Consider the following 26,560-nt stretch of genomic DNA (forward strand, 5'->3'; position numbering starts at 1 on the left):
GTTTGTTGTATCCCAGGTGGATCAGAAAGCAAAAATCAGTTAGGAAAAGCGGATATATTTTAGGAGCATTAATATTTATGATTATTGTTATGTTTCATTTGCATCTTAGAAAGCTATTTATGTCTCAAAAATTAATGACCTCAGATTTCCAGTCTTTAAATTGCTTATAAATTAAGCAGTATTAATTTTTTTATCTTAATCATTAATTTATTAATGACAAAAATATAAAAAATAAATATAATGTATGAGAACATATATTAACAGAAGCTATTTATATCTTAGAAGGGTTATGCAGAGATGCTGAAATGAAGGAGAATAATGTACAAAGGGATTTTTTTAGCGAAAATCGCATCATTTACTATTAAAACGTGTTAATTAAATTTTTTAATTTGCAAAAATTATTGAAATGTTGCAATAGCGGAGGAGCATTCTTTTCTGAAATATTCCTTTTCGTTTGTGTAGTGAAAATAGCAATGTAATTCGCGTTCTTTCAAATGTTGAAATGCAACTTAAAACTATTAGGGCAACGCTGCCATTGATATGTTTAATATTTTCAGTAATTAATTTATCGAAATTTACGAAGTAGTATATACTTTTAGTTGTGTGATGCCATTTTTACTTTCATTATTAGATTATTATTGATGATTTCACGTACTGAATGCTGTGGAAAGTAAATTAAAAGCAAAAGTAAAGTAAATTGTAAAATTTCATTTCAAATAACAATTAGAAAGTACTCCATGAAGTCGTTCTTCCCCTTAGGCAAATAGTCCTTGAGTGCTTTATTATTATATAATAATTCAATCCAATTCCGTTTAAATTACGTACAAATTATTGCGCATTACTCAATTATACTCTTAAACGTTTCACATCGTTAAAAAAAAATTGTAATTTATGATATTTTTTTCAAACGAAGAGAGATTTAATAAATTACTTTCAAAACAAATTTAATGTCTTCAGAATTATCTCTTACAGAGAAGTGTGAATTTTTGGTAGATGGGTAATTTACAGGTTAAGAAACACTACAGCTCTTCTCTTTTCAAAAGCAAATCAAATAAATCCTCAAACGAGTTCTGTGCTTTCAGATTTAATTCTCGATTAGGGATTTAAAAAAATTCCTAACCTGCATTTTATCTGCAATGTGCAAATATTTTGAAAATTGTGATATGAAAAATTGGATAAATATTTATTTACTCATTATTTCAAGTAAAAATATTCATCCATTCCCATTTCCTACCCCCATGAGTGAAAAAGTAATGAATTTCAATAAATTTAATGAAAAAAATTTCATTAAATTTACGCTGGAAATTAACTGAAATATTTGGCTGCTTAATGTTTGAGCATCTGTGTGTTCGTAGCCTGTAGTAAAACTTCCCCCCTTTTTTTCAGACCTTGAATTCATTCAAAGATCCCTAAGCCAAACGGGAAATTTCTCCTTTCCAAATGTGGTGTCATAAATTCTTAGTGTTTCCTTAGAACGGCATTTCGACATGGGGGTGGGGCAAAGTTCTTTCATGCCACAATGGCTCAACTTACATTAATGATTTTGCATCCTTAAGAAAGAAAAGCATGTATTCTGGAGTTATCAATTAATATTTACTAATGATTCCCCCCTCCAGCTTATTAGTGTAAAAAACAGAGAAAAAAAATCCATCCGCCTTTAACTTTGCCATTTTGTAATGTCATTTGTGCTTCTAAATCCAAAATGTTTCTGTCCCTTACCTTGCCTCTTGGTGCGACTGCACAGGTTGCAAGTACCATCGTTTTTTACATTGTGAGAACTATACATTCAAACATGCAGATTCTTCCTTATTTCATTTCTTTAAAAATAATACAGGGAGAAATTATTTGATGGCAACAATTTGAAAAGTGATATGCCGTTTATAGCAAACCAACGTGATGCATGTTATATTAAATTGTAAGAATCATTCACATTAATAAATTCAATTTCAAATTGAATATTAGGACTGATTTTTGGACTAGAGTTTAATGGAAAAGCTAGTAAACGATTCAATATATGAACAAAATTAAACACTACGGAATGACATATTATGAAAATTACAAACTGTAAATAATATGATTTCTCTTAACTTGCAAAGTTCATTCCAAATTAAGTACCAGAATCCTGCCTAGTTACTTCTTTGATTTATTACATTTAATTCTGAATACCAATTCAAAAAGGTTAGTTACAGCGAGTCTACACATATCATTTTCTATTATCATCTTACTGATATAAAAAAGAACTAAGCATTTATTTTACCACAAGACAATTAGTGGTAAAACACATATGCCGGTCTTTTTCATGAGTTGCAGTTTTTTTTTTTTTCCATATAAATCTTCCAGCTTTACATAACAAAGGCATTTAATTTTTAATCTAATAAATAAACATTCACATTTCCTCTTTAAATTATATATCAAACAAATTAGCAACTAAAGATTCAAAAGTATTAATAATCCCCCTCCTAATTATCTTTCCTATAGTCAAGCAGGCAAGCTTGAAGAAGTTTTTGTGGTTTTCCTCAATTATAATGTAAATAAGAGACATTTTCACTTAGACTGCATCAAATAATCCATCCCAACTCAATTTATTTCAAGACAATAAACTGTTAGAAGCTTTAAGATTAAAATCTGTGGCACAACCCAAAATAACACCCATAAATTATAGACAAGTTTTTACTGTTTTAATTAGGTTCTCAATTCAATAAAAAACAGTATGCAAATGATAAAACAGACAAAATAGAATAGAAGTATATTTTAGATAGAGCTTCAAATCCATGAAATTTTCACATAATATATAAAACATTATCATAAATTACTGGAAGGAAATAATTACACAAAAGTATGGTTCCTTTTTTTTTAATTGAGGGCAACATAAATTTTAATAATTTTTACAATACACCATACATAATACTAAAAATAACAGTCAAACTCTGTATGGTGGGATGGCTAAAACAAATAGTCTGTACTGTAAACATACAAAAATGGTTCAAAATTTAGTAGCAATTACAAACTAGTCACTACAGAAAATAACAAATGTAGCATGATAACCTTCATGTTCAGGGTTAAATTGTTAATGCTAAAATCACACCATAAAGATAGAATGAGAGACAGATATTTTAATCATAACTTTTTACACAAAATATTATTGAATATTAATATGTCAAACGAAATACTCTTAATACACATTTTTGACAATGCTCCTAATATAGCAATATTTTAAAATAAAATACAAATTATGTTTGTTTACACATGATATGAAAATATTTATTTTATTCACAAAATGTAAAGATGGTACATGATGATCAAATAAAATAATTTACAGTTAAGATGACAAAAGATTTTTTTTTTTTTTTTTTTTTTAGTGAAATACAAATCTACTAAAAACAAGTGAAATTTCTTTACTCAAATAACAATATAGTTATATTATTTTTTAAAATACACTGTCTTATGTATTTAAGGTTCATTTTCAACACACTCTCTATTTTGATTTGCCAGTTATTTGTTTCTTATCAAAACTAAAATCTTCAAGTTTTAAGGGTGACTTGGTTCTGGCTAAATAAGCAGCAAGATCAGGTTTTGAGCGAAATTTCAGACCCTCAGGACTGTAAAAGATTTTTAAAAACACATTAAAAACTGTATATGAAATATTTAGACACATTTACATACATTACAGACAACAGTTTTATATTTTTGACATTGAATATGCATTTAAATAAGCACATAAGAAGTAAAATTTTTAAATGATGGTTTGCAAAACTTTAACAGGATACAAGATCAGAGCTAAGCTAGATGTTTGATAAGCATATTAGCACTACCATTTAGGCTTCAAAAATATACTGATACACCTTTAAACATATGCAATTCAAAAACACTCCAAAAATACACCTTTAACCATAATAATAATAAGGATTTCATTCTAGTAAGGTTTAGTCTGAAAAAGCATATTGAATTTTTTATTGCATACTATCAAACTAATAATAACTTATTTTATTACTGATCTACTCCATATAAAGCTAACAGCATAAAAAAAATTTTGATGTATTAAGATTTGTTCATTATTGTGAAGTTTCTACGCTGGGAGGAAAGCAGGACTATACACAAAAATACTGCAATCTATGATACTGCACTACAGTGGTTAAAGGTTTTTATTATTTACCAATACATGCAGATTAATACCATTAAAATTACATATTGAGACCTGCCTAAGTACATATTTACTCTGACCTTTTGCCTGCTTTTCTATAAAACTTACTTAATAATTAATTAGGATAAAATTATGCAATGTATAGCACTTTTGATGGGAAGCAGGGAGGGGGAAAAAAAAAAAAAAAAAAAAAAAAAAAGCCATATTCTCGGCGGATTAAAAATCAAATGTATTATTATTGAATTATTACTACTGAATAATATATTTCAGAGATGCAATTATAACTATTCCCTTTAATTCTATTTTTTTATTATTATTATTCTCATTTTGTACACTGTTACCCATCCTTTGGATAAATGTATAAATGAAGTTTCTAGTTAGAACATGCTTTTATTATTCATGCATGTCTATTAACAATAAGTTTCCAAAGGGTCTAAGATTTTAGCAACCTTCTTTTTCTTAATTTAAAGAGAAAGATGAAAGTTTCACAAGTGAATCAAAAGTTTCGACTTTATATGAGAGGAATATATGAAGGAGTAGAAATAATGCAAATAAATAGATATACAGTATTTAGAACAGTTTATTGTACAAGAATAACCATTATGAATTGTATAATTCAAAGTTAAGTTTATAAGCTTGCTTCTTATCTTTCTTAAATTTAAATCAATAAATTTCTAATTTAATTAATTTATCTATCAGTTAATGAAAAAAGATAAGAAATTTTATTTACTACATATTTTTTATATTTTAAGTATTAATCAATATGATGTACACTCTGCACATGCACAAAAGGGACAGTTCTATATCTCCATTTCTACAGAGCAGAATGATGAAATTTAACTTGCGTTTTCCAAGTTTCAAAAGTGCGATTTAGGATATACATTAGATTTATATACAGTATTGTTCTAACAAAGGTATTTTAACACAAAATCGAACTTCTTTCGAAATGACATATAGATTTTTTTTCATATCCATAATGAACAAGCATACTTCCTCGCAGAAAGAGGTGTCAGCTTACTACAACATCCTAATACAGCCATTTCTTACTGGAGGATTAAACCATTTTTAAAAAATTTATTTACATCTAATATTGTACAAGATCTTCAAACAACTTAAAAAGTAGGAGAAGGTTAAGTTATTCTCTTATTCTTGACAGTCCATGATGCAATGCAGTTGTGGCTTTTCATCTGTCTACAGGACATGATTGCCTTGTCGCTCACCAGCACCGCATAAGCATTTCAAGCGATCCTATTTGTCCACTTAGTAATTAAGGAGAAGAAGTGGGGTGGGACTACCTGCTCTGATGTAGTTCTCTTTGTGGTCTTACAGAAGAGTTGAGACACTGGGAGACATGAACACTCTTTAGGCAATGACTTCAGTCTTTTTGTCCTCAGTTCTATTGCTTGTAAGCTCTGTTTATAAAATTTTAGTTCTTTGTAACTTTTTGCCTAGCCATTGGAAATATATACATAAATTTAAAAAAAAAAATCCCCATATTTTGATTCTCTGACTCAAGTTATAACGCAGTGCCAAGTTTTGTAAAAATCGTACAAGAAGTTTTTAAAAAATCTCAGAATTTTAGCTCCTCAATTTTGATGCATATTTTGGTTAACTTAATTTGGTATTATCTCACTCTCTTTTTTTATATTAAACTTAATTTCTTCTTTCACAGTTTGAAATTTAAGTTCAATCCAAATAAAATTTGCAGATATTTTCTGACTTGTTTTTAAAATTTATATTTTTTGTAAATTTTTTGAAAAAATTCCTGAATGATAACCTATAAAATTTTTACCATCACCTTACACTAGATGTATATCTAGGTATACCTGAAAAAAATTAAAAGTTCTTATTCAAAATTTCTCAAGATATATGCAAATTTATGCGTAAGTGCGTTTTAAAATTTGGTATATTTGTTATACCTGATAATAAAACCAAATGTGTTTTACACTTTGTTAATATTATTTGAAAAAATGAACGATGCAGCTTTTTTTATGTTTGTGCACAATTAAAAGGAAAGTAAAATATAAGAGGCAGTCAAATGAAAACGAGACAGACTATATAATGGGCATGGCATGGAATTCGGTAATGCACGTAGATTTATGTATAGAAGCACCCTCTATTGGGAATAAGGAAGGAACAGTGCGAATGCTCACCACTGTGTCATTTGTCTGTTAGACGTACTCGAAGTGAGGTAAATGAGTAGTGTTTGTGCCCACCTTCACTATGGAGGCCAGGAAAAAGGAACAGCGTGCTGTAGTGCATTTTTTTGACTGCAGAAGGTAAATCAGGAAGTAAAATTCATGCCCGCATGTCTGCCGTATATGGTGAATACAGTATATTACATGCATGTGTGTTTGAATGGAATAAACAATATCGAGAAGGTCGAGTGTCACTGAAAGACAACAATTGGCCAGAGCAAGCTCATCCTGTCGTTGGTGCCATCATGGAAGACCAATGGAGAACAGTGGAAGACACTCGGCTCATGTTGGGCATTAGTCATGGCACCGCTCATGCAATCTTAAACATCTGAAGTTCTGGAAAATCTGTGCACAGTTGGTTCCCCACAGCCAGTAGAGTAGCAGAAGTTGAACAGAATGTCGACATCACTGCAGCACATGGAAAGGTAGCACGAAGAAGAATATCGTTTCTTGCCCAATATTGTCGCAGGAGATGAAACATGGTGCTTTGATTTGGAACCAGAATCATAGTCAACAATGGAAGCACACAGGTTCACTCCTACCAAAGAGATCCAAAGCCATACACATCAGCTCTAGGAAAGCTGACCTTTTTCTTTGACTGCAAGGGAACCCTGCTCATTGACCTTTCTGGAACATGGCACCACAATTAATGCACTGTGGCACTTGGAAACTTTGCAAAAATTGAAACACGCCATCAAGTCCAAATGCCCAGGATTACTGATGGATGGCATCATTCTGTTGCAGAATAATGGCCACCATGTTGCCATGGTTGTTAAGGCTATGCTGCAGAAGTTTCGCAGGGAAGTGCTTAAGCAACCTGTGTATAGTCTAGATCTCTCCCCTTGCAATTTCCATTTTGGAGCCCTGAAAAAAGACATTCATGGCTATAGATTTGCTTCGGATGAAGAGGTGCATGCCTGGGTACAATCATGGTACTGCAGCCAATTGAAAACATTTTTCCAAGATGTCATTGATCGTCCTATCTCACAATGGGATAAATGTATTAACAGTTACAGTGATTACTTTTGAAATAAAAAAAAAAGCTTAATTACTTTTCCCCACCTGTCTCGTTTTCATTTGACTGCCCCTTTACCATAAATTAAGAATTTTTGCCAAGTGAATTACTCTTGGCACAAACTCAAAAAAGTGTACCACGATACATTTTTAAATTTCTCGGTGAGTTTCTCACCCAATTTTACAAAATTTAATATTTAGACATAATTTTAGTCATAGAATCGAGATATCGCTATGTAAAATCTCTATGTCAGTTCAGAAAAAGTCCGATTTTGTGTCGTCATGCTTTTAAGACATGAAAAATGCAAATTAAATCTTGTCAATCAGTCAAGTAGAACAGGAGATACAGAACCGCTCCCCTCTTTTTTCTGCAAAGTGTACCATAATATTTCATTAACGAATGGATATCTTATTTTATCCAACTGATGTATTATACATGGTGTGCCCAAAAACTAATGGGGCAAGTTAAAAGACTAAGTGATAAAATACAGAAGTGAAAGAATAAATGTATGTTTATATGTCTAGTAGGAGTGACATCTCTTGTTAAAGCAGTTTAAACTAGTCATTTTGTCATTCGCATATCAAAATGCCAAAGTCATTAGTGACATCTCCTGTTAAAGCAGTTTAAACTAGTCATTTTGTCATTCGCATATATCAAAATGCCAAAGTCATTTTTATTTACTGAGAAGACATCGCACGCACGCACACGCACACGCACACACACACACACACACACAAAAGAAAGCTTTCAGATTTTACATTACACACAAAGAGGCATTTTTTTTAACATTTTGTGGGTTACTTTTATTTATTAAATATCATGTTCTTCGCACTTAAACCATTAAATTCAATTCAACAGCAATATCACAAAATAAATTTAAAACAAGCACATCTTCAGAATTTCCGTGAATTTTATGGTTTAAGTGCAAAGAACATGATATTTAATAAATAAAGGTAACCCACAAAACATTAAAAAAGAGCCCATTTGGACGTAATGTAAAATCTAAAAGCTTTCAGATTTCCCCCCCCCTGCTTATTCAATGGATTAACACTATGCAACTATGTTTTATTTTTTAAAATCTATGCACCACTTGAAAACTGCTACTTTATTGATATATTTACCACCCAAGAAGCTATTACAAGGCCTTAAAACAACATCTATTTAATTACTTCTAAACAACAAGAATTCTATGCGTTTTGTCACAGTGCACAATACATAAATTTCAGAGAAAAATATTTTAAATAAATTAAGGTTAGTATTTCACTGCAGTAATTCATTATTTTTTTATACAGTATCAAGTGCTAATAGATTGTGTTGTTATTACAGCAATTAAAGGTGTGAATGAAGCACTGTCAAAAGATTTTAATGAAATACTCACCTATAAATGTAAACATCAACTAGGCCTGCAGTTTTCCCAGATTTGCGTTTTACCAGGTTAATCATCCAACCTTCTGGCACATCTCTTTGATAACTTTTATCGTCGTCCAACAATGGCGATGAAGACGTTGCAGTCAGACTTTCTGGTGACTTACTTACATTATTTAACCTCTTTGGTATTTTTTTAGAAATGGTCAATGGTGTACTTTTCCGTTTTCTAGTAGCTCTGCTGTCAGGTGGTGATGGTCCAGATACATTTCCTTCTTCTTTCCCATTTTTTAACTCTTCGCTGCTGGGCTCAAAGATAACATTCTCTTTCTCTTGAAATTTTTTCTTTTGTCCTCTTCTTCCAGCTTTGATGGCACTGGGATAATTTTTCTCATACTGTACTATCTTATCGACATCACAACGCATAAGTTTTATAGAAATGTTTTCCATAGCTACCATCTAAAAACATTAAAAGATACTCAGATTAAAATTCTCTATCTCTTTTTTGTTTAAAGGAACATACTATGTGACATTTCAAATTAATGATCATATATAGTAAGAAATTAAGGTTTGTATTTCTGTTAAAATTACATGTTTCTGTTATACATAATCAGAATTTAAAAAAAAAAAAAAAAAAAAAAAAAAAAAGGGAACAAAGTCAATTTTAAAATATATTGTTGGGCCACCTGGAAAGTTTTGTGATTTTCGAAGTCGAAGCATATTTTCATTTAATTATTTTGTTACTGCTGATAAGAAGTGACCTCGATCAACACAGCTGTTTAAATACAGTCTTTTTACATTCTCATGTCATAATTCTAGCCTGGGCTGAGACATAATTTTTGTTTCAGTGCAGTGCTAAGAATGGAGAACTAAGTTCACTTTTGTCATATTATGCTCCTTTATTTTAAGAAAGGAAAAAATGCTAATCAGACTGCTCATAAAATTTTGGTTACATACAAACAAAGTGCTGTCTAATGATGCATTTCAAAAGTGGTTTCAGAATTTTAAGAGTGAAAATTTCAGCTCAAAGATGATGCTCACTCTGGATGACCATCCTCTATAAACAGGGACGTGTTAAAAGGAGCTGTCACTGAAAATTCACGTAATACAGTCTGAGAACTATCAGACAGACTAAATACTCCAAATAGTACAGCACATAATTATTTGAAGATAACTGGGTGCATGGGTACTAAAAGCAGAATATACTTGCTTGAATTTCAATATGCGATTCTTGGCTCAAAAGAAATAAATTTTTTTTCCCCTATTTTTTTTACACGGCTCAGTACTGGAGATAAAGAAGTGAAGACTATACAGTACTGTTACAAGAAAAAGGACAGTCCAAAAGAACTTCCTTTAGCAAAACTGAGAGTAATGCTGCATCCCCCAAAAGTAATGCTTTGTGTATGGTGGAATAGAAAGAACTGTACTCTATGAAATGTTTCCATGAAATGAGATAGTAAATTTCGAAGAATAGTCTTCATTTCAAAATTTTGTGAACGGTCTTTGAAGACTCTCAAACAGCACCTCAATACTTTCTTTAAAAAGAAACCTAATAATGGTTTTAAAAACCATTAGTAGGTTTAAAGGAGTTATTAAAGGAGTTTCCAGTTGCTGGAGAGATGGCAAAAAGTCATAGAACAAATCTGCGCTTAATTCAATAAATTTTTTTTATGTTTTGGTAGTGCTTCATTTGTATTTATCATAAAAAGAACTCAACAACTTTCCGAATGACCCAACAGGATATATTGGATATTTTAACACTAATTTATTACAAATAAAAACTTGTTCAAAAACATATTGTTACATGCCAATGTTTTCAAATGGGAAGAGCTGAAAATCGCTGAGAATTTTTTTTCCCCCCAAAAATATCTTTTTCTGTAGTTCTTATGATTGTGTTTTAATGTAATTTTTATTGCTAAATAACATTTCTTAGCCTTTGATCATAGTGTGGTTCTCAAATGGTTAAAAGCAGAGAATTTATGCTTAAATTATACCTACTCAACAAATACAACAGCTGTAGCAGCAGGTTTCTGACTACCAGATTAATTCTAGGATATTTGTACCATATTAAGATCAGAAATTATACTTCCAAGAAATTAGTTTCTGTTATGGTTGAAGTACAGATTAAATGATACAAATATGGAGAGATTAATTCATCAATGTGAATGATTCTAATGGCCCAATCACATTACAGAATAAGAAGACATTGTATATGCAAGGTTATTAGGGATTACATAAATTCTAACTACTCTCTAGGCATAAGGTTCAACAATGTTTGCAGCATCAAGGAATTTTTGAAAGATTGCTTCATCTACTCTGATTATTCAATGATTTGTCTACAACTGAAATGGTGATCTAGAATGTAACAGATGGAGAGAAGAATGAGATATACAGTAGAAAAGGTCCTTTTTAGATGAATTCCATTCTGTCTGCAGTGAATGATTCGGTCTGCAGCTCATAGTCTTTGATAGCATAGCAAAGACTTATATAAATCTTTCAACATGCAGTGCCATATCGGACAGCCACTTAATGTTACAGTATACAGTGCCATAAAATTCATTAAACCTTTATGGCTTTCAGGCACACTGAACAGCTAGTATTTCAATCTCTGAATAGCTATTGCAACTTGCTGCATTTTCTTTCCTTCAGACCCTGATTGAGGTTAGTTACCAACCGGACAATACAAGACCACACATATTATGGTCAACAATTCCTGGATGGCCACTTAATTTTACTTCTTCCTCAGCCATTTAGACGTTTGCTAAATGAATGAGGCAGATTCCTAATTACAAAATGCCTGCCATACAACAGATACTTGCTGCTACAATAGATTATTCTGACAGTACACAAAAATTGACATACTAAATGCATACGTCTCCTCTTATCAGCCACCAAGCAGCAGTTACTATCGTCTGTGCTAACTACAGGTAACATTTTTATGTTCTGTATATCAAACTGAGCTGTAATTATAACCATTGCACTTTTGTACAATTGTTTACTCTTTCCAACAAAAAGGCTGCAATAGTTTATGATAATCAGACCTTAAACTTGAAAATACAATCAAATCCCAATTAACTGGATTGCCGAGACAAGTTAAGTTTGTTTATTATGGAATGACAGAAGAATTACTATCACAAACATTCAGAATAAAGAAACATTTTTATGAGAAATACAAAAAAGAGAAGAAAATGTGTCAGATAGCAGATAATTTATCAGTATTTAGGAATTATTTTAGTCACAATAATAGATGACCTGAAATATATAAACATTGTTAAATCACCCATTAAAAAAAATTGCTAAACTGTAAAACTAAGTTAAGTGCACTGCCACTTACTTTTGTTTCCCACTGACTTTTACTGAAACCCAAGCTAAACAAAAACATTGTTCTTCATGTTTTGAATGCTGATTTACTTAACAAAATTAATTTATTTTTCAAATTAAACTGCTTAAATATACAGGTAAATTAAAAACAGTATTTCTCTATTACTCATAATATAGGTTATTCTTATTTCTTGTGTTTGTTTTAACGCTGCACATTTTTCCTTGTATTATGCCATTTAATTAGGAGTCTACATTTTTCCAGTGAATTCTATCAATAAGCTTCATGACAAGTACAGCTATAAAGCAAATCACTGCAGATGTAAAAAATGTCCTCTCATTATAAATAGGGAAATCCCTTGTAATCAGCACCCAATTAACTGGTAACATCAAAAGAATGAGACATATGAAGGTTTAAATTCGGAATTTATGCCATGAGATAAATGTATAATGGGATAGCAGTCAGAAGATATAAATAATGAAAAAAATCTGTATTGTGTTTCTTCTGCTCAATATAATAAGCCTTATCCATAAACTGCAATCTACAGTAAAGTTTCTCAATAATCAATGAACGACATTTTTACAATTTCAAAAATGCACATGTAAGGCACATTTTAAAATTAACCATTAAATGAAATAAATTTAATTACATTTAACTTAAAATCCATAAATGCAAAAAACTAAATAATTAAAAACACTTCTTGTGAATTATATGCATAACTTATTTAATTAGCAGTTTTCATTTTTTTAAGCATAAATATCTCAAAATCTACTATTATATTATTGCAGCAAATACTTAATCACAAATAATTTCACAGCAAATTAGAATCCATAAACCACATATCCTTGAGGTTTTTAAATTCTAATTTCTAATAAAATAAATAAATAAATAAATAAAAATAAATTCTAGATAGAGACAAGGAACACACATATAATTATCAATAAAAATACTTATAATTCATTTAAAAATTACAAATATAAAGATTTATAAGCAGTGTGCTTCACAAGCTCAAATTCTGAATTGGATAATACTTTCACTATAACACCATTCTTCATTTACCTTACTTACTTGTTTAATATTCAAATGAGAATGGCTTCAAGAATTTTCATAAGATTTTTTTTTTAATAATAAAAAAATTATTTAACAGGTTGCATTTGAACGAGGTATTTTTTTGCTTTAAAAGTTGCTCCAAAACTGAAACTGGTAGTTTGTGTTCAATCAATCTAATTAAATAGCATTAAGCATTTATAACATTGGTTTTGCTGTTTTTTATGACAAAATTGGATATTTCTTTCGATTTTATAGCACTAATTGAAGGAAAATACACGCCATTCACAATCACCTTTTATCTTTTTATTCCTACTCTCTCAAGAAGTTGCAAAATAATCAGACATGTACTGTTAGAGGAGATGATAATGAGAAGGAAGGAAAGGAATTTGACAGGTAGACTAAGACAGTTACATGGATGCTGATAAGAACTTCAGATTTCATAAGATTTGACGAAAAATATTTATATGTCAGTACATGATGTAATGAAGCTTCAGTGTATATACAATGACTTTTTTTTAAAAGTATGGTGACAATCTTGTAAGCAGACAGACATTCAGAGTTACATGGTATCATGCTAAGAAATTTGTAACTTTCATGTGATAATATATATGACAATTTTAAAATATCACTTAATTTCATTTTTTTGAAATATAAGATTGTGTATATGTTTTAATTTTAAATAATTTGTATGAATCTTGATATTATTTAATTGTAACTCATAAATAAAAAAAAATATGGCCACGAAACATGAACAGGCAAGTTTTAGAAATATATAATCCATAATTATCAATAAAAAACAATTTCATCCAGAATCGACAAGGTCCTGCTGCTGCCAATTAATAGAGATTTTAGTGTACATAAAAATATTTCATGAGCTATCTGATGCATCAAAAGTAAGTTTTTGTATTTATTTGCAATCAATGTTACTATATTCAAATTATATACATTCTGTTACAAAAAAATATATGCACTCTGAAAAAAAATCGAGCCACAACTCAAAATGCAAATGTGGTTTGGCAAGTGATGAGCACTTATAGCTGCACTGATGGCTTGGATACACGACACTGTAGCAAAAGATGCCTTTGAGACATACTTGACAAACAGTTGTCAAACTTTGAGAGGGGTGGCATCATAGGGCTAAAAGAGGCTCAAGTGGATCGATCCACTTGCAAAGTGATATGGTCTTTGTTCGTTGTTGGAACCAGTGGCTAAACGAAAGCATATTCAGCCACCATAGTGGCTTAAGGTGTCCCCGGGCCACCAATGTGCGATATGATTGTGTAATTAGAAGAGCTGCCATGACTACACCAACAGTTAAGCTATCATCAACTCAATGTTATTTGTCAACCTGCAGGGATCCGGGGTATCCAGGGATACAATTCATAGAAGACTAGGTGAGACTGGACTCTGATCTCGACGTGCATTAAGTTGCTTGCCATTGACACTCCACCATAAGCAGTGTCATTTTGTATGGTGCCACTTTTGCTTAAGTTGGACAGTGTCCGATTAAAGAAATGTGATCTTCAGTAACAAAACAAGCTTTTCTTTTAATGCTGATGATCACTGCATATATCTGGAGATGGAAAGGTGATCAGTCCAATACATCATTTGCTACCAAGTAGCACACAGCTAGAATACAGGGATGTGGCAGTCTGGAGAGTGATCAGCTGGGACAGCCATTCATCATTAGTCATGCTGTGAGGTATTCTGACTGCTCGCAGATTTGTTGATGAAAATGGAAGCCTGAAAAATATGGTGCAGGATTCTCACCTGGGTCCATCAGTCATGGAAAACTTTAAGTCACTCAAAATATAATACAGCAAAATTGGTGTAGTATAATCAAGAAGGTAGCATCAATGTTATAGTTGATCATATCATTCATAACAAGTTTCACAAAGTATGTGTAGGATGCACTTAAGGGTTTGATAACTAAAATGATTGAAAAGTGTACCAATGTTTGCCCAGAGCTTTACCATCAGTATGAGACTGATGACATGGGTGTAGCCAGGATCGGAGTTGGGGGTGCAAACGATCTTAGACAGAGAAAACAAAACTATGATATGGCACGAATTCATCAGTGGTAGAGTAGAATAAATTGCTGAGTACTTCCTTGGTGCTTGATCCATGTGCAAGTGTTTTTCGAATAGATTAAACGAATTATTATATTTTAAAACGTTCATTTTTAAAATTATTTAATTTTTAAAGTATTTTGTCAAACTTGAAAACATTATAATGACTCGAATCAGGAAAAAGTTTTGCAATAAGTTTCTTTGTCATTCATCCAAAAAAGAGATCTGGAAGTTGCAAATGTCATCGTTACAAAGAAGCCTATCATTAGCCCCCCAAGGTACTAAAAATTATACTTAGACTGGACAAAGAAGGAATGCTTGTTTATAGGAAACTCTTGGAATTACTTCTAGACATCTATTACGTATTTATATCGTTTAAGGTGAATGTAAGCAAAAGAATGTCCTGGGCAAAGCTGCTTCAAGAGAAGTGTTGTCACCCCCATATTACAATCTGCCGGTTGACTGCAGTGCCAATCCAGTTTGCAGCAGTTGTGCTGTTAACTAAAACTCTATGCTCCTCCTCCTCCCCAACTCAGTGACCTGAAACTAATGGATTTACTAAATTAATTAGATTAATTTTATATTTGAAGAAAAAGTGTATCTCTTTACATTAAAGAAAAAAATTTTTTTTTTCTCTCACAAAAAATTTAAGTTGTAACTTTTGCAGATTTGTTTGAAATATCCAATAAAAAAGTTTAAAATCAGATGGAATACATTTCTACAGATTTCCTATAGAACAGAAAAGGTTAGTACTGGATTATTTTACACTTTTTTATTTGTAAGTGGATTATTTTATATTTAAAGGTGAGAATAATTTTATCCTGCAAGGTATGGTATATTATTGTGTGTCCATTAAATCTACTGGTTTACCATACACTGCAGAAAAATTAATATGATTTACAGTAAGCATTCTATCAGCAACATTTAATGTTATAGAGGTGACTTGTAAAAGTAAGCGAGTCAGTAACTTTTTTTATCTTAATTTTTTTAATGAAAAATATACTGGCTTTAAAAATGGTTTTAAATACTTAATCATTTAACGCTTTAATGCACATTTCCCAGCTTTTACCAATTTATTTTTTATAAAAACTTAATACGCCGTTCTTTAAGATCGTTTTAGATCTTATAATTACTGACAGAGAAACATGAAAATGACTGCATCAGAGTGATACAAGAAGAAAATATTATGTATAAATATAGCAAAAGAGGCCAAAAATATTTTCATGGAAGTGATAAGTATATATTTTATGAGTGATCATCATTTTAATAGCAATATGTCATTCCCTCATTTTTGTCAATAATCAGAGAAACTATCTGGATCATTTTTTTTATGATAAATGCATTAGGAGTATTTAGAGGAAAATTTTCATAATTTTTTGAGCAAAATTATTCTTAAAAATTATTTTTCTCAAAAGTATCGGTTTTGAGACAACGACTTATTTTTATAGCAAATCTATTAGAGTAAAAGCTAGAAAATGTGCATTAAAGTGTTATAAATAATTCGAAATTTAAAACCCTTTTTAAACCCAGTACATTTTCCATTAAAAAATTACTACATAAATTAAATAAAAAATATTACTGAAAAAAACTTATTTTTAATGCAAGCGTCTCTGCACGATTAAATGTTGCTGATAAAATGCTTACTGTAAATCATATGAATTTTTCTGCAGTGTATGGTAAAGCAATAGATTTAATGGACACATAGTCATATATAAACCATGCCATGCATGATAAAATTATTCTCACGTACACATTTCTAATCTGCTTACAAATAACAAAAGTGTAAAATAATTAGGTACTAACATTTTCTCTTCTATAGAAAATCTGTAGACATGTATTCCATCTGATTTTGACAAAATTTTCTTGTTCCTGCAACCTTTAAAACGGCAGTAACGATACGCCATTTTGGCCAAAGCTGAATAAAAGCTGTGACAGGAAAAGAAGCGAAACAAATTCAGACTGAATATTCAATGACTGAAAAGAAAAGCAGCATGCACAGTTTTACTGATTGTGTTTTCACAGCGCAAATGCTGCAAGCGCTGTGGTCTCTTCGAAGCGCAAGTCTCTCCCATTGAAGTGACAATGCTTTACTATACATACAGCTTTGGTCCTGAGACTAGGTTGTCCTTATTTGCATAATAGGGGATTTGTATGTATGGGAGGGGGGACCTTAAAGAGTAATATAAGAAACTGAGACAACGTTTCACAAACTTTTTAGTTGATATATATAATAATAATAATAAATAAATAAAACAAAAAGAAAAAAAAAAAAAAAAAAAAGAGTGTTGCATTCATTTAGGGGGGTGCAAGTGTACCTCCCTGGCTATACACATGACTGATGATGAGTCATTCCTGCAGTACAGTATCACTAGAGATGAAAAATGAATACACTTGTGGGTGAAAAACGCTATGGGATGAAATATTCAATCAACAATGCATGATTGGTTGTGTAGAATCATGCAACAGAAAGAATTCATTTTTGGTAGTATCTACATGCTTGTCAAGTGCTGGTATATTCAAACAGACAGGGATTATGTTAGAAAGCAAAACTGTAATTATTTTAGCATTTGCAATAATAAATCCTCTGTAAATAATAAACTTTGGTTTTCTACTGACTGCTGTAACACAGTATTGAGAAATAATATTTCTCATTCTAAAATATTATAAAGCTTGTTTAGAATTACAGTAAGAAGGTCATAAGCAAAAGCAGCAAGTTCTAAGAAAATATTTTTAATTTTATTAACATGACTTTTAAGCAGAAATGCAGGTCAAATCTCATTTGATTTTAATCTACATTACGTGCTTAAATCATTGTTTTTGAAAATAAAATCATTGTATCTTTTCATCAGAAACAGAAATGGTAGACAAAATCTTTCCTTAATCCCCATGAAACTGTGTGTGTGTTGAGGAGATTAAATTAACACTTTTTTTTTTTTTTTTTTTTTTTTTTTGAAAATAGAACAGCTATTCCCCCTCCCCACAAAAAGGATGACTGGGAGGGGATAGAATACATAATATAAAACCACATTCTGAATTTTTTATATTGAAACTTTTAGTATAATGCTCAGTATGAGCTCATTGCCATTTTGCTGAAGATACACAGATATGTAGCTTAGAAGCTATTTCTTAATATGCATAAAAAATGATTGCTCTTGCCATATGTATAAATAACACAAAATTTAATTCAAATTCCTTTAGCAGCCTACATTTTCAGATATTATATTTTTATCACCGATTTTAGGCATTTGTGTTTCCTAATCATTAATTTATTTGATTATCATATTTTTCTTTTTTTAATCAATGACTTTAAGTATTAATGTTTCATATGGGTTAACTACATAGTTCTCATCTTTAAGAACATCAACTGAACACATACATTTCAGGATTATTTTCTATTTCACAATTATAAACATTTTACACTTGATATCACATAAAAATTGAAAATTTGGGGTTTAATCATCACATTCAGTTCAGCTACTTCCATTTTTCTTAACTTTTTCTAACAATTATTATCATAAATTTAGTACGATATATTAATCAATTATAGTGAAATAACTGAAGATTTACCAGCTCAGTAGAAATATCTTTATAGAGAACATACTTAGAGAAAGCAGCTGACTCATATCATATACTTTAGCCCAGAATGTTCATTATTATCTCGATAGGTTTATAATAATAGCTCACGATAGGTTTATAATATGTGAAAAAGATTACTGAATGCCTGTAGTCCATCTCGGTGAACTAGCCGACTGCCCGCAGTTTTCGAGAATTTATCCATAAGTAACATAATTATGAGTCAGTTTCACTGATATAGTCTACTACAATATCTCTTCTATAGCACACAAGTCTCACATACTTTGCCATAATCAACTACTTAACAAACCTTGTACAATAATTAACTTACATAGTGTAAGAAAATGTGCATAAAATCACATTTATTCTTTGGATTTCACAATATAATCTTGACAAGCAATAGCTTAATTATACTCAATATCAGAATTATTATTTCAGTTACTTTTAAGCCTCTGTTTTCAAATTAAAATATCTCACAGATTATTAATATTTAGGAGCATATGAACATTTTCAATAGGCAGCTGATATTTTAAATTCACTAAAAGAATGGTATAAAAATGGAAGCTAAAGGTTTCAATAAATTATAACAAAGAAAATAGAAACTGATACAGAATAATTTTAGCTTTTCGTGAACATGAAGCAAAAGTGAAATTATAAAAACATATTTAACACACCTCATTTGTTTTTCCAGAAAGTGAATGATTTTCAGATGGCTCAGTATTCTGAGTTTGAGTTTTGGGTGTTGCCTCTTGATGATTCTCAAATTCTGTATGCCCTCCTGTATCTTTGTTTTGTGGTCTACCACTTTTAAAGATGCTACCAGATGAGTCTACTGGAAAAAAAGTTGAAAATACCCCATGAAAATTAGTTTACAGAAAACACCTTGGGGGGGTATCCAAAAGGTGGGAAAATAAGTTCACCACAACTAAAATATGAAGGTGTTTAAATTAAATTTGTTGAAAACTGTACACATTGTGGTGTTTTCTTTGATAATAAATTTAATTTTGAGCACTATTTCAATTATATTTATAAAAGAACAATCTCCATTCTGATGTATTATAAAAGAAATTTATCAGCTCATAAGCACTGAAAAGTAACATTATTAGATTAATTTATAAAATAGTTATTATTCCCATCATATTATATGACATTGGGGCTTGGGGTTCCAAAGCAGCGGTCCTGAAGCGAATCAAAAATAAATTAGATACAATACAACTCTGGCTATTGCATCTGAGCAGTTTTAAAACAGTTTTGACAGAAGTCATCTGCATATTGGCTTGTATGCCACCCCTCTCAATATTTGATTGCTTGTATTATAAATTTAATTATGTTCCCAAATAATGATTTTATTACTTTTGCAGATTTTACCATATATTGCATGTTTTTCTGTTTTTAATATAAACCTTACACATCTTGCATTATCCCTCTCAGCACCATGACCAATTTTATCTGGTCATGAGAATTTTTGTGACTTCGTACATATTAGCTTATAATGTAAGACATTTTGCTTTCATTCTTTCTTTAATAATGTAAATGTCACCTTAATGAATGTAAGTCTGTGAAAACAGAGACTAAATTAGGTAATTATACTCATTTAAATAATAAATTCTCTTTAAATGAAAGTTTTCATGACAGAGCAGAAAACCCACACTTCTCAGAAGGTTAAGAAAAGAAGTGAAATATTAGAGAATAAATGTCAGCATTGGAGAACTGGATATATTTACAGTTGGTTTGGGTTTTGACAACAGAATTGGTGCAGCATATATTGTTTATTTGTATAGTACAGAACTAAACTGTGTCACAATTAGACCTGAAATTTACAAATGAGTTTATAAAACCAAACTGGTTGCAATCATATTTACAGGGTTGCCACTTAAAGAGGAGAATGAAATTCCCTGACTTTTCCATCTTTTCCAGGTGTGTTTTGAGAAAATTCCAGTCTATCTGCATAGTGCACGTTGGCTGCGCTGAGAGGTAAATTAATTATGGTACCAAAAAATTTGCCACTTGCATATGACTTATTATATATATAATCCTGAAAGCATTACTATTATAGCTATAATAGGAGTTGTTTTCTCCACTGAAGACTGAGATTAGAATCTGCCCAATCTGTATTAAAAAATGAGTTTTTTTTTTTTTTTTTTTTTTTTTTTGCAGACATTTTGCAGCTAAATGAAAGAAAGAAATCTATTTAATGATATTTTAAAATAAATTCAGGTATTTTATATTTATTTAGCAGCATACATAAACAAAAATATGTGCATTAAATTTTGTGATAGTATGTCATCATACTGCTAGATTTAGTTTCAGAATTATGCCAGAGAAATTTGCCTGAAATTTGAAAGTATTATTAACTAATAATAAATAAATTTAGAGGAAAGAAGAACATTAAATGATATAAATAACATTAAAATGAAGTAAATCACTTAAAAATTGAATTACAATAATCAATGCTATTTTGGCAAATATTAAACATTAGCCTAGATAACTGATTACTATTTTTTTTTTTTATTTTACTGCAAAATGAAAAATAAGGCATTTATTAAAATGAAAAAAAAAAAGTTTAAAAGATTTTGCGGTAAAATCCTAGTTTTCACTATGGCCTTTGTACAATTTTGAAAGCTGCCGCCAACACCAAAATGACCGGTTTACTACCCAACACCTTCTTAAACAGAGACTAAGAAACAGAAAGAGGCAACTGTTGTTACTGCTCATCATAATGCCACCAAATCCCATATGTACCGTACATGGAGGTTAGAATAAAAAAAATATGTATTGTTAAGATAAAAAAACTTCTCTGCAACAGGAATGGCTCCGCCCCAACGTAGAGGGAAACAGCTGCGTATGCATGAAATATCTGTCGCCGAAGCTTGCGAAGTTCGAAGGTTAAGCTTATCAAGAGTACATAAAACGAATATAGTTTTAAATTTCCTTAAACTTTAAAGGAAAAGAAAATATTTTTTGCACAAGTAAACTAATTAATAGATTAGCTATTTTGAGCAAAAAAAGTATGAAAATCCGAGTATGAATTATCACGAAAGTAAAAGAACGTTTCTTCTTAACACATGCTCCACAATTTCCTGTACACATCGCGGAGGGTGAAATTCTCGTCGTCAGGTTCCGTTGCCAAATTCCTTGGTGAGTTTTTCTCCCTACATTTTCTAGCGGCACTCTAGCAAACTGATTTACATTACGTCTATGGAACTTTTCTTTCTTTACATAGACATTCTTACATTAGAACAGAATACGTGGGGGCTATTCTAGCCTCCATGGTACCGTATATTAGAATTAAACCTATTTTGTTGTATACAAGAATGGGAAGGTATTTTCTTTAGTTAAACATAACCTGCCCATGTGAGTCTAAGATTCTCGAGATTACTGGAAAACAAACTGGCCAGAAACTTACTTTGCCTTTCTAAAAGACAATCTGATTGGAGCTGCGAAAAATGGCTCTACGCAAGCTGCCTGAATGACGCTCATCCGATACATAATTCGCCAACAAAGCCATCGCTTCCAACATTGGCACAAAACTTGCTTTTTGGGGGGTCGTCATATGACATTTCCTGACCTTTCCAGATTTTAACTAAAATATTTAAATTCCCTGACTTTTTCTGGTTTTCCAGGTAGTGTGGCAACCCTGTATTTACTCTTAAATAAACTGTTAAAAAGATGACTTAAAAGAGGCATAATAATATATATATACAGACTCCCTTTCTGGTTTGAAAGCACCAGTAGAAGCTGATAATACTTACATTTTGGTCTAATATATAAAAGAATGCCTTGTAAAAGTTGAAATTATATGAAATGAAATGGTTATTGGCAACAAGAGGTGCATCATGCTGGCCAAAGAAGCTGATACAAGTAATACCGGGGATGCATTTGATGTTCAGGCTTAAAAAAGAATTATTGTTAGTAACATCAGAGATTTTTATAATGATTGTTGGAAAGAGTAATGAAATATTTTGGAAAAAGAGAAAGGTCATTCTTTAAACTTTGGATTTTCCAAAATATAAGAATTATATGCGATACTGATTATGATCAAATAATTACTGGGAATAGGCGCTTCCAGGCATATCTGAAAAGATTTAATTTAAAAACTAATAATCTCTGTAATGCTGAAGGCAATGCATGACATTTCTTTGAAGGGATGCAAGGGAAAAACACGGCAACACTATTAAAAAAAAAAAAAAAAAAAAAAAAAAAAACTATTGACACAAGAAAGAATTTAAATTTTAGGAGTTGGTGAGTTGTATAAATGGTAACAGAAAGTACTGAGAATCTTAATTTGGTGTTTTTAATCACATATGTTTGATTTTAATTCTTGTTATTAATAACTGGTTTTTGAGTTTCAGTTTTGTGATTTATTTATTTATTTTTTATGTGTGTTTCGGTATGCTATGTTAACAATGAGGCGATATTAATCAGCCAGGAAGGTTGCAACTTATTCATATATTACATTACATTAGAGTATATTACTTTTTGAAAAGCTCATGACACAAATAACCAATATATAATTAAAACAATTTTTAAATTCTTATTTTTACTAAAAGATTAAATTAAAACTGCTTACGGCTTTCTAAAACAGGTCTAGATTTTCTGCCATTTTTTACTGCAATTTTTGGAGATTTAGATAAAGTAGTCTTGGAAACTCTTCTTGAATTCAAAGCTGAGGAATCTGAGGATTTTGATCTAGAATCACAAATGTTATCAGGTTCAACATGCTCTTCAGAAGTTTTTGCTGGAATTAGCACATTTTCTTGCTTTGTCAACTGCTCATGACTGATATTAAAATCCTCCAAATTTAAGGGTGAATTAGTCCTCTTCAAATATTTAGCAATTTCAGCTTTTGAACGAAATTTGAGACCATCAGGACTGAAAACATAAATTACTTTAAATAAATAAATAAAATATTATTTAATCAATGCAAATCATTATTTCATGAAAAATTATCAAAATTTTTGTTCTAAATGTATTTTATTAAAATTATTATCTTCTACATTAAAAAAGTATTAGCATCAACTATAAAAAATTCTGATTAAATGCTAAAGCCCAAAATAATATCTCAACCAAGTTTTTTTTTAGCTCTTGAACAATTTTTTAGATTCTTATTCCTAATACATGCAAGTTCAAGATACAGTTTTTCCTCATTCACAACTATACACATTAGAAAACAGGACTGCACTCATTGCAATTCTTGTATATTTAACAGGCATGAAGAAAATGACAATACATTGTAAGGTATATCCTACGTTTATAACAGTTATTTTTAGTTTTATTTACCCTCTCTATCTCTTCCAGCTTCAGCTTACAATTCCTTACCAGAATGAGTTTTTAGAATTGCGTTAAATGCAAATGGGAAGGAGTAGTATTTAAGTTGAAGTTCCACTAACAGAGATAATTAGGATTCCTGGATAGCGCACGTTTGCCTTTTGGCTACGTCTCTCTAAGCTGTTACTATGCTTGGCTGTATTACGTGTCCTCGATAGCTTCGCTAGCTATTTTAACATTACGGGCCAACTAATTTAGAAATTGTGTTAGCTTCGGCTAAATATCTTTAGTTAGCCTTTAGTTAAGTTCTTATTTCTTACATTTTTGAGTTTAAATTCAAATGGAGGTTTTGCTATAAGTCCTGAGAAAGGATCCATCAGTGCATCTTTATTTTGAGCAATAAAGGATAATTAACCCTTCTTGAGTCTATGTTTCTATATTGGACTTTAGCAATTATTCGCTTAGTTCACTAGGTTCTTCAATACTTAGTTAATAGATAAAAGGGCGGATTCCTACATTGGTGCCCAAAGCATTTTGATGAACTATGCCACTGGAAAATGGGAAATTTATGTTGACCCCTCCACCTTTCAAATCCCTGAGCCACCAACAAATCCCATGGAGAGATGTGGTTTCATCATAGAAACCATGTGAGCAGCTATGAAGCCAGCCACAACATTTGAAGGCAAAGGTTGCATGATGACTTTCCTAAAGCCAGCTGGACCTGCATTTTACTTTATATCCCATAAACCAGTTGCAGAAAGTTACAATTGCTACTGCTAATTTAAAAGGCCAGGCCCTGAGTTGGTTCCAGGGTATCAGAAAGTTCGTATTGGATGATCCGGGATCAGAAACCTACACATGGGAAAACTTTAAAACTGCACTACTGAAAGCATTTCCTGTAGTCAGAGATCGAACGAAGCTGGAGGCAGAGCTCTTTAGTAAATATCAGATGAACGTCGAAGATTTGGCGGACTTTATTCTTAGAAAAATCCAACTACTTCATTTAATGTATGGAAAGAGGCCAAATAGCAAATTAAATTGATTTAGCTGCGTCTCCTTCTGTCGATTCAAGATGTTCTGGAAGTAAGATACCCCCAGCAGAAAAACAGAAGCAGTGGAAAGTATGGAGGAAAGGCAGGTGGAAAGTATGGAGGAATCCAGCTGTGATTAGGTCCAGTGCCAGTGGAAAAGAGAAAAAGGGCAACAAGCAAAAGGCCAGTAAAGTCCCACTGCAACGAGTTCCAGTGGCAGTGGAAAAAAGGAAAAGAACAATGAACAGAAAACCAGTGAAACAAGTGGCACCACAGAGGAGTCCCGACGCAACGAAGAAATAGTTGAGTAGTCAGATAGTCATTGTTGTGAAATGAACAGAAGTAATAACTGGCACGAGGCACTGTTGTTCGTGACGTCAGCCTTCGTGCTGAGTGTTTTCGAATGTTTTGCTTGTAGCAAAATGAAAGCTTATTTCGGAAGAGTAAGACTGTTTTGATGAAAATAAAAAATGGCTTATTAAGAATTTTTTGTCTTTATTCATAATGCACCCAGCCTCAGGTCGAGGCAGCCCGCAACTGAATGAATATATTTGATTTATATATTTTCTGTGTTCTTTGTAACATAGTGGTACCCTCGACAGGACCGGGTGCTATGGATTAGTATTTTCCGATTGAACTTTTGATTTTGAATATACTTTGAAGATGGATTTGATCGCTTTAAAGGCCCAAAGAAGAGGACCTAGAATTGCATTTTCTCAAACCTCAAGGAAAATCGAAAGTGAATTAACTAAAGAAGTAAGAGATTTAAAAATACTTTCAATTTTGAAGTGTTAACTTTGTGATAAATTCCAGAGACTTGACGTATGTCAGAGTGCTATCTCGCAGCAGATTTTGCAGACTGAAGATGGAGAAAAATTATTTAGTGATGACTTTCAAGAAGCAGAGGATTACCGAGATAAGTTTCTAAAACAGAGTGCTCAAATAGATGCAGAAATACAAGCTTCCTTTCTTCCAAGTAACTCAGAATTGAGGAAATTTAAATTGCCTACAATTGAGCTTAAAAAGTTCAGTGGTGAAGCTAAAGATTACCTGACTTTTTGGAGTTAGTTTCAGAAAATCCATGACGACAAAAGTATCGTTGATGAAGATAAAATGCAGTATATGTTGCAGGCCATGGAACCCAAATCGAAGGCAGAACGCCTAGTTCTTAGCTTTCTGGCAACGGCAGCTAATTATCCCAAAGGCATCGAACAACTAAGAGAGCGTTTTGGACGCGAAGATTTACTTGTGCAAATCTATGCGAGAGACTTGTTAAGCCTACTGATGAAGAACGCTGTAACCAGAAGAGCAAAAACTAATCTACCCTCCCTTTATGATGAACTAGAAGGGAAACTGAGAGTGTTGGAAAGTCTGGGGAGAACCCAAAAAAATATGGCGACTTTTTGACCCCCTTAGTGGAAAGCTGTTTACCAGAAGAAGTACTGATGGGTGGGAAAGAAGCCAAAATCACAACTCCATTGAAACTAAAGGGACTAGATCCTTGCAACATTTAATGAATTTCTTAAGGCAG

General features: G+C 31.5%; 1 protein-coding gene across 8 annotated transcripts in view; it reads right to left on the minus strand.

Moving 5' to 3' along the window:
- Nucleotides 1–2,722: 2,722 nt before the first annotated feature.
- LOC118198053 (uncharacterized) overlaps nucleotides 2,723–26,560 on the minus strand; it is a 204,531-nt gene continuing 180,693 nt past the window's right edge. For 7 of the 8 annotated variants that reach the window (XM_085824477.1, XM_085824460.1, XM_085824479.1 and 4 more), the window contains 4 exons: nucleotides 23,301–23,602; nucleotides 19,405–19,562; nucleotides 8,733–9,178; nucleotides 2,723–3,599 (listed from right to left, as the gene is read on the minus strand). In XM_085824477.1, the coding sequence (XP_085680603.1) occupies nucleotides 3,476–3,599; nucleotides 8,733–9,178; nucleotides 19,405–19,562; nucleotides 23,301–23,602 (1,030 nt within the window). In that variant the 3' untranslated portion in view covers nucleotides 2,723–3,475. The remainder of the gene's footprint in view (nucleotides 3,600–8,732; nucleotides 9,179–19,404; nucleotides 19,563–23,300; nucleotides 23,603–26,560) is intronic. The other variant, XM_085824457.1, reaches the window with a different exon arrangement.

Source organism: Stegodyphus dumicola, chromosome 1 (genome assembly GCF_044657685.1).
Source record: "Stegodyphus dumicola isolate Sdum_Otavi_A_Nest chromosome 1, ASM4465768v1".
In the NCBI taxonomy this organism is placed as follows: domain Eukaryota; kingdom Metazoa; phylum Arthropoda; class Arachnida; order Araneae; family Eresidae; genus Stegodyphus; species Stegodyphus dumicola.